This window comes from Zychaea mexicana (genome assembly GCF_025766255.1).
Source record: "Zychaea mexicana strain RSA 1403 chromosome Unknown BDB00scaffold_75, whole genome shotgun sequence".
In the NCBI taxonomy this organism is placed as follows: Eukaryota; Fungi; Mucoromycota; class Mucoromycetes; order Mucorales; family Lichtheimiaceae; genus Zychaea; species Zychaea mexicana.
This window is the reverse complement of record NW_026516738.1, coordinates 172642-185150: the sequence shown is the minus strand read 5'-3', so window position 1 is coordinate 185150 and position 12509 is coordinate 172642. Positions and strand designations below refer to the sequence as shown.

Sequence of the window (12509 nt, the reverse complement as noted above, 5' to 3'; positions counted from 1 at the left end):
AGAAGCATTACGGCTCCATCCCATGGGAACCAAGTTTCCAACGAGTATATGTATGGTGATATTGATTGTTGTCACGAGACCTGACAGTTATGACGCTGTTTTGAGCCATCTTCTCCAGAACGACCCAATAGAAAAAAGAAGGTTACTATATACTACTTTATAGTTTATGAGACGTCACGGAACAATATGTAACTTATTATCATATACAATCGTAAGGAAGCTAGTATAGTGTCATTTAAAGCTAATGATGATGATACGATGCATAAAGTTTTGATCAAGAGATGTATCATCAACTGTTGCATGATGATAATTCAAAAAGGAATATGATGATCAGAGCACCGTTTTTATGGTCACCGCAGTAAAAACTAATAGTGTCGATCTTGATGCAATCATCGTGCGATTACTAAATACCGTTGAGCTGCTGCTGCTGCTGATATGTGCACGAAAAAAAAAGTTTACTGATAAATAAGTTTTGATTTCATGGGGACTCGGCTTTGCATGTTGTTGGAAACGAACAAACCCAGCTTGACCCTGATGACTGATGCCCCAAGCGTCATCCGGACAGCGCCGACATTTCTCACGCTTTTTCGGAATCTGCAGCCAGCAAGAAAAGTGAAGGAAGTGAGAGAGATGAGGGGGTTCACCACACTCTTTTTTTGCTGTTATTACGTACTGATGATCTTTAGCACGTGCTTATGTTAGCAGAGAGCGAAAAAACCAACTTGATAAATACGGCAAATCTGATTGTCCCCCATTTTGCGAATATCATCCGCTCTCCTCCCGGCTATAACTGCTACGTACATAATCGGGCATTTTTTTATATGTAGCCCACTGTAAACGTCATTACGGAATTGACGTTTTTACGTGCATGCATGGTCCATCAGTATGCTTTTTTTGTTGTTGCTAATGTGTAGGTCTTTCCGGATTCTTCTCAGTTATCACGCTGATACAGCGTCGAACGGAAGAAATGTTTGCCTTAGCCTAATACTACCAGCTGGTATATATGTTAAACAGTATCAAGTACAAAGTACATAGTGATCGTAATGATCGACGATCCAGACCCGCGCTCACTCTCACTTTCTTTGCTCTCCGCCGCAACCTCATCTCTGTCACTCGTATACTGTATCAAAAATAAGCTTTTTTGGTCTGGACGCAACAAGGACGGTGACACCATTGACGCGGTGAAACGACTATCGGTTTCTAGTTCTACTCAGGAAGGATAAAGTTTCAAATACAGCATAGTAACAGTCAGCATCTTTCGGCACTGTTCCCTCATCCCCAACCCCACATTCGTGTTAGACTGCACCTCCACGGCAAGAACAAACTTGTTTGCTGCCATGGTTAGTACATAATACAAACATTCACCATGACGACGACGATGATGACAGGATATTGTATAATTTTCTGCTTCACTGCAAATAAAAAATAGGGAAAACGGCATGATTTTCAGACAGTAACTGATTTTTTTTTTGGGCGATCACAAAATTGGGCTTGTTCGAAAGGTCCATCATTTCATATTGTGTTTCCGAAACGTGCAACATGCGCACCTGAAAACTTTTATTTTCTCTATCCTTGCACACGCACGACACACACACACACACACACACGTAGTGCTCAACAGAAATAACACTCTCGGCCCAATTATTATTCCGTCCTTTGCTTGAAGGATCCTCCCCCCTCTTTCTCTTCAGGATAGGACATCATGCATTAGATTTACACAGTGCGCTTTGGCGGTGGATACATAGTAGCACGTGTTTTTGTGGTCACATCACAGACGTTGTCAACTACTGTAGATGAATTGAGGCTTGAAGGGACCTAAGAAAAATCATCAAGTGTCTGATGTATGGAAGGGGGAGGTGGTTTGGATAGGACAGAACAGAGACAGGACGAAATTCACCCACGGGACAAGAAGGTTGAGTGCTTGGTTGTTGTGGGAAATAGTAGCGCACACACCCACACACGAGAACGTAAGATAAGCCCTTATTAGTATGCCGCAAGTATATAGCGTAATAAAAGGAGGGCGCACGACATGGAATGAACCATGTGGCAAAAGCCAAGCAGGCTGCAGCACGTGTTTTTTATCTTGTGCGGAGTTCTACGCTTTGCTGGAAAATATAATGCTGCTTGCCCCTTCCCAACCAATTTGTCTTTTTTCCTCTTTCTTTTGTACATGAGTTGCTTGCTGTTTGCTTAACTATTACTACTACTTTTACTTCTACTGCTGCTATCATATAATGCTTCTTACAAACCACTACACGACGCCACCCCACGAACCAGTTGGCCCTAACGACGACAGCACCGCACCAAAACCGTCCAGCCGCCGTCCTTCGCTCGATCCAGACTCGAGGACGCTCTTTCCTCTCTCCTCCTTTCGACACCATCCTTACTCCCATCTGGACCGGACAGCTCCAAGCACAACCAGTGCCTCTAGCTCAAGGAGAGGCTCCCTGACGGATCCTGCATTACACGCCACCTGCAGACCTCCACTCTTATGTAGCTCCCCTCCGCCTTCTCCATCTCAGCGTTTCACTTCACCCGCCACCATTCGTCCGTCGACATCCGATCAAGCTGATCTCACCAATCGTTTCCTCACATCGCCACCACTGCAGCCCAACGGCAACAACAACAACCAATACCATGGCAACAGCAGCACCAATTTGTCCCCACAGCAACATGCATCGTCACCATGGCGACGAGACTCTTTACCATCTATATCACATCTAACCCGACAACAACCACTTGCTGCTTCCACAGCAGGAACAGCAACTGCAACAAAAGAGCGTCATCCGCTGTCCAATGGAATGTGGCTTGACGACTTGCCACAAGCGTCACCCTCGGACAGTATTCGACGACACTCGATTGCCGTTTCGTCTTCGTCCAATGGAGCCTATTATGGCTCCCCACTGTCATCGGCTGCATCATCGCCTCGAGTACAGCCGCAAAGCCATCCTTCGCCTCCGCAGCAGTACCAATACCACCACCATCATCATCATCATCACCTCCACCAAGAGCATGATAATAATAATAATAGCGCGCATCCACTGCGCCACGCAGGTCCCCCACTCACAAGCCGCCAAGAACAACAACAACAGCCACCACCACCACCACCACAGTCGCAACATTATCCTCAGGGCGAAGCCTCCATGTCAAGGCGAGGCAGCACAGCAATGTATTCGCGGTCACCGGAACTTCGAGTGAGTCACAAACTTGCAGAGCGCAAGCGGCGTAAAGAAATGAAGGACCTGTTCGATGAACTGCGCGATATCCTGCCGGTGGACAAGGGTCTCAAGACGAGCAAATGGGAAATCTTGAGCAAAGGTAAAGTTTAAACTCTCTGCTTGCTCTCCCTCCTATCGACCGGTCGAACTCACGCTCTTTCTTTCTTTCTTTCTTTTTGTTTAGCTTTGGACTATATTTCGATTCTTCAGCAGCGAGAGGACCAGTGGACCCGGGAATCGGCAGAATTGCGTCGTGAGTTGGCATCGCTGAAAAACTTTTGATTTATATTTTTACCTTTTTACCCATCACCAAACCTCATATCATCTTTTTCATACCAAACAATCCATCCCCGACACACACACACACACACACACACACACAAAAACCCCCCAGGAACCCAAGTAAAAAGAAAATAAAAACTTTCCCCTTCCACAACATGGTGTCTACCCTCTCTATATATCATACATTTATATATAATATGTGTTTTTAATCTCTCTCCCCCTCTTGTTACTGCAGAAAACCAAAAAAGCAATCTCTCGGTTAATATACTATTTCATATACCCACACACTGCATTTTTTGTTTTCTTCTTGTTTTTCTTGGTAAGCACGTGCTGACCATATTTTTTTTCCTCCGATTAATGCAGTATCGTACAACCACGCGGAAAGTAATTTAGCGTGGATACTTTATAAATATTGGTGATGGGTTGGTGTTGGTAACAATGATGATAGGCAATTATGACCCTCCTGAAAACTTTGAAGGATACGTTGTGGTCATTGAATTACTCTGGTATTGACGGCTTTACTAACATTTAGGATTGTGTGATGCATGTATACCCTGTGCATGCATGCAGGATGCATCATCATCATCACCACCACCACCATTATCATCAAGACACCTCTCACACGCTCTCGGTGATATGTGATACGTGTCCCGCTTTTCTACTACTACTAAAGAATAAAGTGGCCAGGCCAGCAGCAGCCCAATCCATACTGTCGGATTTTATAACACTGAGATCCGCTTCTTGCTCTTCTTCTTCTTCGTAATAACATCACCCCCAATTTAACTTTTAATTTGAGTTTGCTGAGTCTGCTGGCCACAGCAACAGCAACAAGCGTCAGGAACTTGGTTCCGCTGACTTTTCGTTTCTTCTTTAGAAAGAAAGAAAAAAAGGCAGATTTAGAGTTACCATGGGAATTCTTACACGCACACTCAACAACTGGGAACGGGTCAAGCGGAATGGAAAAAAATAAGAGCCAATGCAGATTAGCTAAAATAACTGGGTTCGCCCTTTTTTTATTATTGCATGAATTCCTCTTCCGTACGTAGAAGACCCACCCCCCAGCAGCTATCTCGTCTTTATTTTATGGTAATGATGATTACGGCTATGATGATGCAAAGATGCATCCTTACGCTGCATTGTAAAGCTAGCACCTATGTTCCTGAACATCAAGGTATCAGTACATACAAACCATGGTTGTGCCTAACATGTAGGTATTTGTATGCTGTCACTGTTATTTACTAGAAACCTTAAATAATGCTACTTCTGAAAAAAAAAAAAAAACTGTTGGTAGCGAAGCATCTGCTTTTTTGATTATTGGTTTGGGATGAATAATGTCGTCTATCTTCTGGCCATCTTTAATTAAAGTTATCTTATTACTAGGAAACCATGCATCTAAGGTGGATAATTCAACGCGTGGAAGAATCGAAGCATATAAAAGCACTTTCCTTGCTGCCATCCTATTCTCCTAGCCGACCAGCGTAATCCACAGTAGTGGATCTGAATTTCACTATCGTCACTATATCATGGCTCCTTACATAATATGCATATGTATCGCATGATGGCAGCACTATCATTAATCAAATCGTGTGGATTTGCGAAACTCCAATATGTGTCCCGTCCTTCAAAAGGTTGATTTACTTTTTTTGCCAACTCGGCTAACATCTTCTAGTCATACCAATTTCTCATATAATTGCTTAAATGAGTCTCTCCTACCAGCACTGCTCTGCTGTTACCAGTTAACCCATGCTTTTTATTTGGAAGCAGGTATACCGAACACACGGACTTGAATTGTGGAGTGAGCGGAGCTTTGGGATGCGCGCATTGACGAATCGGAGTTCTCGTGAACAGCATTGGTGGCTTCAACGGCTTCAGAGCGCTTTCTCAGGTCCTGAATCAAACTTTTTTTTTTGGAATACACACTTTTTTCCACAAGCCCCCATCCGAATAAATTATAATGAGCGAACAAGGCGAAACTGTAAATACCCTTAACGTTAACTACGACCAACTCGAGTCCGTTCTCTGCAACACTCCCGGAAACGTTGCTCTTGCCGAACGATTCCGTGCTCTTTTCACTCTCAAGAACATTGCTGACGATCGTTCTATTGACATTATTGCTAAAGGTAATAACGGACTACCTTTATTTATATCTTTTTGGTGTACTCGAAACACTTAAAAAAAAGTTGGTCGAGTACATTAAAATAGAAATGTGGGCTTAACATTATGATTGCATTTTCTAGCTCTGAGTGATGAATCAGCATTGTTGAAGCACGAACTGACGTACTGTCTTGGCCAAATCGGTAACCCACGCGCCAATGACATTCTCGGTAAGGTGTTGGAAGACACCAATGAAGATGTAATGGTGCGCCATGAGGTAAGCTACTTTCTCACATTTCTCTTCTATTTTGCCTTGTTTACAAATGCTATCATCTATACGCCACATGAAAAATTAACATGTATTAATTTTTCATTACAAAAAGGCTGCTGAAGCAATGGGTGCCATTGGTACCCTCGAGTCGATCCCTATTCTCGAAAAGTACTTGAACGATTCAAGCGAGGCGGTTGCGGAAACATGTGTCTTGGCTCTCGAAAAGATTCGCTATGATAATGATCCAAAGAATAAGGAAGAAAGAGAAAAGAATAAGAGTTTGTATAACTCGGTTGATCCTGCACCACCTTCCGCCAATGTAAAAACTGTCAAGGAGCTTGGTCAGCAATTGATGGATACCAGCTTGCCGCTTTTCGAAAGATACCGTGCCATGTTTGGTTTGCGTGAGATCGGAAACACCGAAGCTGTTGAGGAGTTGGCAAAGGGTCTCAAGGACAAGAGCGGTAAGCTTTTTTTTGTGTGTGTGTGTATATATGGATGTGCAATGTTTCTTTGATAGCTTATGGTACAGTTACTATTAGCTCTCTTCCGTCATGAAGTTGCCTATGTATTTGGTCAATTGCAGCACCCTGCCTCGGTGCCTGCCCTGACTGAAACCCTGCAGGATGCACAGGAACAATACATGGTTCGTCACGAAGCTGCAGAAGCACTGGGATCCATTGCAACTCCTGAAGTCTTGGAAACCCTGTCCAAGTTCAAGGCTGACGACGAGCGCGTTGTGCGCGAAAGCTGTGTTGTTGCCTTGGACATGTACGAGTATGAGACTAGGTGAGTTTGTCCTCTTGTACTGTTATGATTTGATTCAAAAAGAATTTGCACTGATGAATATTTATTAGTGGCGATTTCCAATATGCCAATGGTCTTGAGACCCAGGAAAAGGCCAACATGCACTCACTCAAGTTGGCACAACAGAATTAATGCCTTCTAGATATAAGTATAACTCCCCCTCCCCCCCCCATTCATAACATCCCAACATGAGCAGTACATACAATGTACACGAATGGAAAACACGCATATAAACGCACGCGAACGATAACCTCCCCGATCTTAGACAACTTTATTTAGTTATGTACATACACTACCTTCTTCTCTGTTCTTCATTTGTATTACCTTGGCCCCCTAACTACGCTGCATCTACCATCTATTTGAATTTTTAAATAAGAACCAAAAAAAAAGAGCATAATTTTTCCCTATTCAATTTTTTTGTTTTAATAACTTTTAGCTGCGACGCGTTTTTCTTCCTTGCGATACATACAGACCATGTTCACTGAACAGGATATTCTTCAGTTTAAACAACAATTGCAACAAGCAATCTTGATCTGTCACGAGCACTGCTTATACGATTCCACCAAATGGTAGCTCGTTTTCTTTCTCTCTCTCACTCTTTGCAACTCTTTGTGGACACGTTTTCTGATTCTTTCGCCAATTCAACGTTACAGGGCAACAGAAATTTTAGACGGCATTCCGGAACACATAATAAGCAATGACCGAGACTTTACAGTCAAGTCCAATCTGTTTGTGCTCACGACCGCTTCTGATCAAACAGTAGTACTAACAGCAACAGAGTATGACAAATACCAACGTGCTCAAGTACTCTTTGAACAGTCGCAGTTCGATAATGTAGCAGCAACTTTAAAAGGTTACTCATCACCCAAACTCCGGTTCTTGAGGCTATATGCAACCTATTTGGTAAGTATACCTCTCTTCCAAGATCATCGATACTATTACGTCATTTACCAGTAGTATATGTATACAGGCAGGCGAAAAACATAAAGAGGAAGCTACACAGGAGATACTAGGTAATAAACAGCTATGCACATTTCTTTCGCCAACGTATTTACATGCAAATGGATTCGGGATGCTAGGTCCAACGGAAACTTGGTCAAAGACAAATGAAGCATTGGAGGGCATTTATCAAGAGTTACGGCCGTTAAAAGATAGTCTGGATGCGTTTAATCTATATCTGTAAGTTTTCTTGACAAGAAAAAAACATATGATGATATTCCTTTTTCAATGAGGTTATGGTAAGTTTTAACAGCCAACTGATGTGTATTACTAAGGTACGGGGTCGTTCTGCATAAACGTGATTTGGAACGAGAGGCCGCTGCAGCACTGATAGAATCCGTCAAAATGTATGAATTCAACTGGTCAGCATGGATGCAATTGGGTACACTGGCATCAACACAAAAACAGGTTAGTGAAAGAAAAGCATTTCTTCCTCAATATACACAGATGATTTGCCTGACAAAGTTTCCTTTTTCTCAGTTTTATTATCTAAAAGAACGTCTGGATCAAGAATTGCCCATCAGTATTGTTAAGAACTTGTTCTTAGCCCGATTAGCGCTTGAGATTCAGCTGCCACCGAGCGTGTTTTGGAGAATCATGCAACCGCTTGAAGTTCACTTTAAAAAAAGTATCTACATCAAGTCGCAATTGGCAATGGCTTTTTATAACTCTCTTGGTGAGCAGATGCAAATCTTTATCCCATCATGGCATTTTAATGAGCCCACAGGAAATAAACGGCTGATCATAAGCTCTCTACTGTCTTCATTAGAGTATGATAAGGCCGAGATACTCTTTGACCAGATCAGACAAGAAAATCCATACCGACTTGAAGACATGGATGTGTATTCAAACCTGCTTTATCTTCAAGGCTCTCGAGAAAAGCTGAGTGTGCTCGCGCATGAATGTATACAGATTGATCAGTATGAACCAGAGACGTGCTGCATCGTCGGTAAGGACGTCCTTTCAACAAGTGTGAGCAAGGAGGTGAGGGAGGAAGAAAATATATCTCAAAGATCCATCACCATCATCATCTCATGGAATATGGTTTGATAGCCAACTACCACAGCGCCACGGGAGAAATTGCCGAGTCTGTAAAATATTTCAAGAGGGCACTGAAACTCAATCGAAGCTATCATCTTGCATGGACGTTATTGGGTCACGATTACATCGAGCTGAAAAACACAAATGCTGCAATAGAGTGTTATACTAGAGCCATAGGTAAAAAGAAGCAGAGTCTATTTACTAATTTTATATTTAAAAAGAAAATAAAACTTACAGTAATTCTCGACTATACACATAGAAATCAATAGTCGAGATTACCGTGCCTGGTATGGAATTGGTCAGGCGCACGAAATGCTGGGTCAACCAGAACATGCGCGTCGTCATTATTACGAAGCTGCTAAGCTCAGGTACACTCCATTTCTATTTAATTTTCTACCATGGAAAATGAGATATGGCGCCAACTAGATACCTCTTGAATATACGTATATGTAGACCTGATGATGGGCGGATGTGGAAAGCGCTTGGAGGATGTTATAGTCTTTTGCATCAAGACGACAAGGCCTTGGAGTGCTATGAACGAGCTGCTGCACTTGATGCATGAAAGTAAACCCATTAAAATTAGAAAAGGGAAATAGTAGAGGCAAAGCCACGATAATTTGATTACCTAGTAGACGATAAAATGTACAACAGGTCTGGGAAGCTCTTCTTTTTCCCTAGTACAATTGTAAATAAACATGTTCACACAATGTGGGCTTATACAATAAGACCATAAGAAGCAATATCAAACTGCTATAAAGCGTGATTCCGCCAGCAACCCTCCAAGAGAAAGATCATCACCACCCGTTCCTGCATCATTCACCCTGAGTACATATTATGCAGCACCATTATTGATATGGAAATATGCATAAATGGATAATGAACCCGACAACAACAAAGAATAAAGCATTGCTCGTACATAATAGTAAAACAGAGCAATGTAGATACAGTATTCCAATGCAATGGTACAAAACATGAGGACGAGCAACTGGATCACGTACTGTGAAACATGGTCTTCTCTGTGTTGCTTTCCTTCATGCCAAACAAGAAAGCTGAAACCTAAAGAGCATTATGCGTACATACAACCATACAAGTTTCTGTGTTTACCTAATAATATCACGCGACACGATCAAACCAAACAAAACATCCATCCATATTGATTCCGCGGTACCATTCTTTTCCGCTGTTTTTCAAAACAAGCGGCTACATATATATCATCATGTTTCTTACTCTCGTTATTTTTCTTCGGTAGAAAGTAAACTCTCTTCATCGTTATAATGCTCGTGACAGCACCCGCAACAACAACTGGAGCAACCAAAGCGCATCAAGGTGACTTGTCGTCTGTGTTTGTGCACTTGGGAGCCAAACCGCCAGCGTTGGACCCCCGCTTCATTAAGCTGAAGCAGGAGATTGCCCCATCCGATCCAAGTGTGCTTCAAGCTGCATACGAACGCGTGGTGAAGGCACTCAAGAACGAATCACTCGAGATCCGCCAGCGTGGACCTAATGTGATCCCGGAAATCCCGTTCCAATCCATTGTTGAAAACAACGGCCGACTTCCTGACGACATTGCTGCGCAAGTCAAGAAGCGCGGTGTGCTTGTGGTCCGTGGCCTCATTGATGAGACCACGGCCAAAGCGTACAAGCAGCAGATCCTGGACTGTATCGATGCACATCGTGACACGATTGTTGGTTTTCCGGCTGATAAACCACAGGCTTGGGAACTCTATTTCACAAAGGCACAGTGTGCTTGCCGATCGCATCCTAATTTCACGACTGCAGCGTTGGCATTGAATCAGTTGTGGCATGCTACTTCAGAGACTGAGGTTGATCTGGAAAATAACTTGTGCTATTGTGATCGCTTGCGTATCCGACAGCCCGGGGATGCAACATTTGCTTTGTCGGGTCACGTGGATGGTGGATCTGTAGAGCGCTGGGAAGACCCTACGTATCGCAAGTGCTATCAAAAGATCTTTGAAGGAGCATGGGAGGCAAGTACAGTATGACTCCAATAAGCATCATGTGCGCTAGCTGTTGTCGCCCTTTGGTGTAACATTTAGAGAAGCAATGCAAAAGATCTGATCCTGCTGTTATATGTTGCTGATCATCAGGAACATGATTCTTTTGATGTAACGCATCGTGTCGATGCCGAGATGGACATGTATAACTCGCCCGGTGGCTGCTCGATGTATCGCATTTTCCAAGGATGGGTATCTCTGTCCAGCATAGGACCTGGTGGAGGCACGCTCAAAGTGTGTCCCTTGGTCAAAGAGCCGATGGCGTATATTTTGATGAAGCCGCTACTTGAGCCCCATCTTCAAAAGAGCGACTTGCTTGGATCTTGGCCAGGTCGATGCAGCGATATCACTCCAGAAAACCATCCAGAAATCATTAACGATTGCATGGTTTCTGTGCCTCACGTCAATTTCGGCGATGCTGTATTTTGGTACGTAGACGAAATACTAGATGCTACTCCTTTCTGTCGAGATGAGAAGACAGACACACCATGGATACATAATTAAGAGATGAAGATATACCACCATAAAAAAAAGGCACTGTGATCAAGTACACGCAGTCGAACCAAAGAACGAATCCAACTGTGATTCGTCTGTGCTGTACATCCCAAGCTCACCGGTGTGTCGTCGCAACTCGGAATATCTGAAGCGTCAGCGTGACATGTTCATCAAAGGATGGTAAGGGGTAAAAAAAAAAGATATAGAGTTTATTAACAATAATAACTGTAATTAAACGAACAAAAAGGACACCGCCCGACTTTCCCGCCAACAACTGCGAGGAAAACATTGAAGGCTTCCGTGCAACGCCCTCGACGCTCGATGCGAATCAAAAACTCGGCATGGGGCTCACACCGCTGCCGATCCCACCACACGAAGGACACAAAGAGGAGGGAAGTTTGACGCCCGGACAGCGTAAGGCGCGATTGCAGCATAATCAGATTCTCTCGCCGTTCCCAACACCTTGAAGTCTCTTTATGATAGCAATGTGATGAAATGAGCTTAGACAAAACATAGGAGTAGCTGCTGCGCTCCATGTTGGTGTTATTATTGTTAAGTGTGTATGGCGCGGAAAGAAGCGAATCAGAATATGACTACTATTTGATGAAGATGAAGGTGTCTCCTCGTTTTTCTTTCGGTGTGCTGGGGCGCTGCATGGTGTGTACATGGTGGGATATTAAAAATAGCAGAGACAGACACTCCCTCTTTGGTCGTGATATTAACAATCGATTTATGTGTGTACATGATTTTCTTTTACCCGTTCTGGACCTCTTTTTTTTTGTTTTGTTTTTGTTACGCCAGCCAGCAAAAGGAGCGGACGAGGAGGAGAGAACACAGAGAAAGAGAGAAAAAGGTGGGGGATCCAGTTTTAAAAGTGTTTGTGTGTGATTTAGGCGTGTGGTGGACGTGCGTGGGTGTGTTACTATATGTTTGTGCGGGTGAGTGAGTGTGTGGAGACAGTTGGAGAGAGAGAAAAGAGAGTTAAGGAGTCGGGTCAGCATGCATTCACACGAAAGGGAAGATGAGAGCGTGGGCTCGTTCGAGGTAATCGCTTGTTTTTGGTGGGTGATGGTGGTGGTGGTGGTGGTGATACTTTAGCAGGAGGGAGAAACATCCCCGGATTCTGGCTCGCAGGTTGTGGCTGTGTGGTTCGACGACGACGATGACGACGAATTAGACAGATGGCCGTACGCTTGTTGCTGCTGGTGCTGGTGGGGTTGGGCTGCCATTGGCGCATAGGGATAGTACATGGCTATGGATGGCTTGAGCTGTGGCGATGACTGTGAC

General features: G+C 43.6%; 4 protein-coding genes across 4 annotated transcripts; all 4 read left to right on the top strand.

Annotated features, from left to right (window-relative positions):
* Window positions 1–2234: 2234 nt before the first annotated feature.
* Window positions 2235–3500, top strand: BDB00DRAFT_875626 (uncharacterized protein; the record flags this gene model as incomplete). Its single annotated transcript, XM_053127376.1, has 2 exons — window positions 2235–3318; window positions 3403–3500. 2 exons carry the CDS (start codon window positions 2235–2237, stop codon window positions 3498–3500), a joined length of 1182 nt encoding a protein of 393 aa, XP_052976435.1.
* Window positions 3501–5357: 1857 nt separating this feature from the next.
* Window positions 5358–7068, top strand: BDB00DRAFT_839355 (armadillo-type protein). The gene is made up of 5 exons (XM_053124690.1): window positions 5358–5620; window positions 5738–5871; window positions 5978–6329; window positions 6408–6654; window positions 6723–7068. The coding sequence occupies exons 1-5, from the start codon at window positions 5455–5457 to the stop codon at window positions 6802–6804; spliced, it is 981 nt and encodes a 326-aa protein (XP_052976434.1). The 5' UTR covers window positions 5358–5454; the 3' UTR covers window positions 6805–7068.
* BDB00DRAFT_839352 (anaphase promoting complex subunit 8) lies at window positions 7069–9453 on the top strand. The gene is made up of 10 exons (XM_053124689.1): window positions 7069–7241; window positions 7326–7575; window positions 7643–7685; window positions 7752–7851; window positions 7947–8079; window positions 8152–8347; window positions 8441–8620; window positions 8725–8889; window positions 8972–9080; window positions 9166–9453. The coding sequence occupies exons 1-10, from the start codon at window positions 7147–7149 to the stop codon at window positions 9272–9274; spliced, it is 1380 nt and encodes a 459-aa protein (XP_052976433.1). The 5' UTR covers window positions 7069–7146; the 3' UTR covers window positions 9275–9453.
* Window positions 9454–9963: 510 nt separating this feature from the next.
* On the top strand, window positions 9964–11754 carry BDB00DRAFT_566604 (DUF1479 domain-containing protein). The gene is made up of 4 exons (XM_053117884.1): window positions 9964–10700; window positions 10821–11155; window positions 11262–11402; window positions 11470–11754. Exons 1-4 carry the CDS (start codon window positions 9987–9989, stop codon window positions 11687–11689), a joined length of 1410 nt encoding a protein of 469 aa, XP_052976432.1. The 5' UTR covers window positions 9964–9986; the 3' UTR covers window positions 11690–11754.
* Window positions 11755–12509: the final 755 nt, after the last annotated feature.

What these genes read in the sequence shown, in the direction of transcription:
- BDB00DRAFT_839352 (XM_053124689.1), top strand. Translation starts at nt 7,147, where the DNA reads ATGTTCACTGAACAGGATATTCTTCAGTTTAAACAACAATTGCAACAA. An exon ending in GGCTATATGCAACCTATTTG is followed by an intron (nt 7,576 to 7,642) that starts GTAAGTATACCT and finishes ATATGTATACAG; the next exon opens with GCAGGCGAAAAACATAAAGA. An exon ending in AGAGACGTGCTGCATCGTCG is followed by an intron (nt 8,621 to 8,724) that starts GTAAGGACGTCC and finishes ATGGTTTGATAG; the next exon opens with CCAACTACCACAGCGCCACG.
- BDB00DRAFT_566604 (XM_053117884.1), top strand. Translation starts at nt 9,987, where the DNA reads ATGCTCGTGACAGCACCCGCAACAACAACTGGAGCAACCAAAGCGCAT. An exon ending in TCTTTGAAGGAGCATGGGAG is followed by an intron (nt 10,701 to 10,820) that starts GCAAGTACAGTA and finishes GCTGATCATCAG; the next exon opens with GAACATGATTCTTTTGATGT. An exon ending in TTCGGCGATGCTGTATTTTG is followed by an intron (nt 11,156 to 11,261) that starts GTACGTAGACGA and finishes CATAAAAAAAAG; the next exon opens with GCACTGTGATCAAGTACACG.
- BDB00DRAFT_839355 (XM_053124690.1), top strand. Translation starts at nt 5,455, where the DNA reads ATGAGCGAACAAGGCGAAACTGTAAATACCCTTAACGTTAACTACGAC. An exon ending in ATGTAATGGTGCGCCATGAG is followed by an intron (nt 5,872 to 5,977) that starts GTAAGCTACTTT and finishes CATTACAAAAAG; the next exon opens with GCTGCTGAAGCAATGGGTGC. An exon ending in ATGTACGAGTATGAGACTAG is followed by an intron (nt 6,655 to 6,722) that starts GTGAGTTTGTCC and finishes AATATTTATTAG; the next exon opens with TGGCGATTTCCAATATGCCA.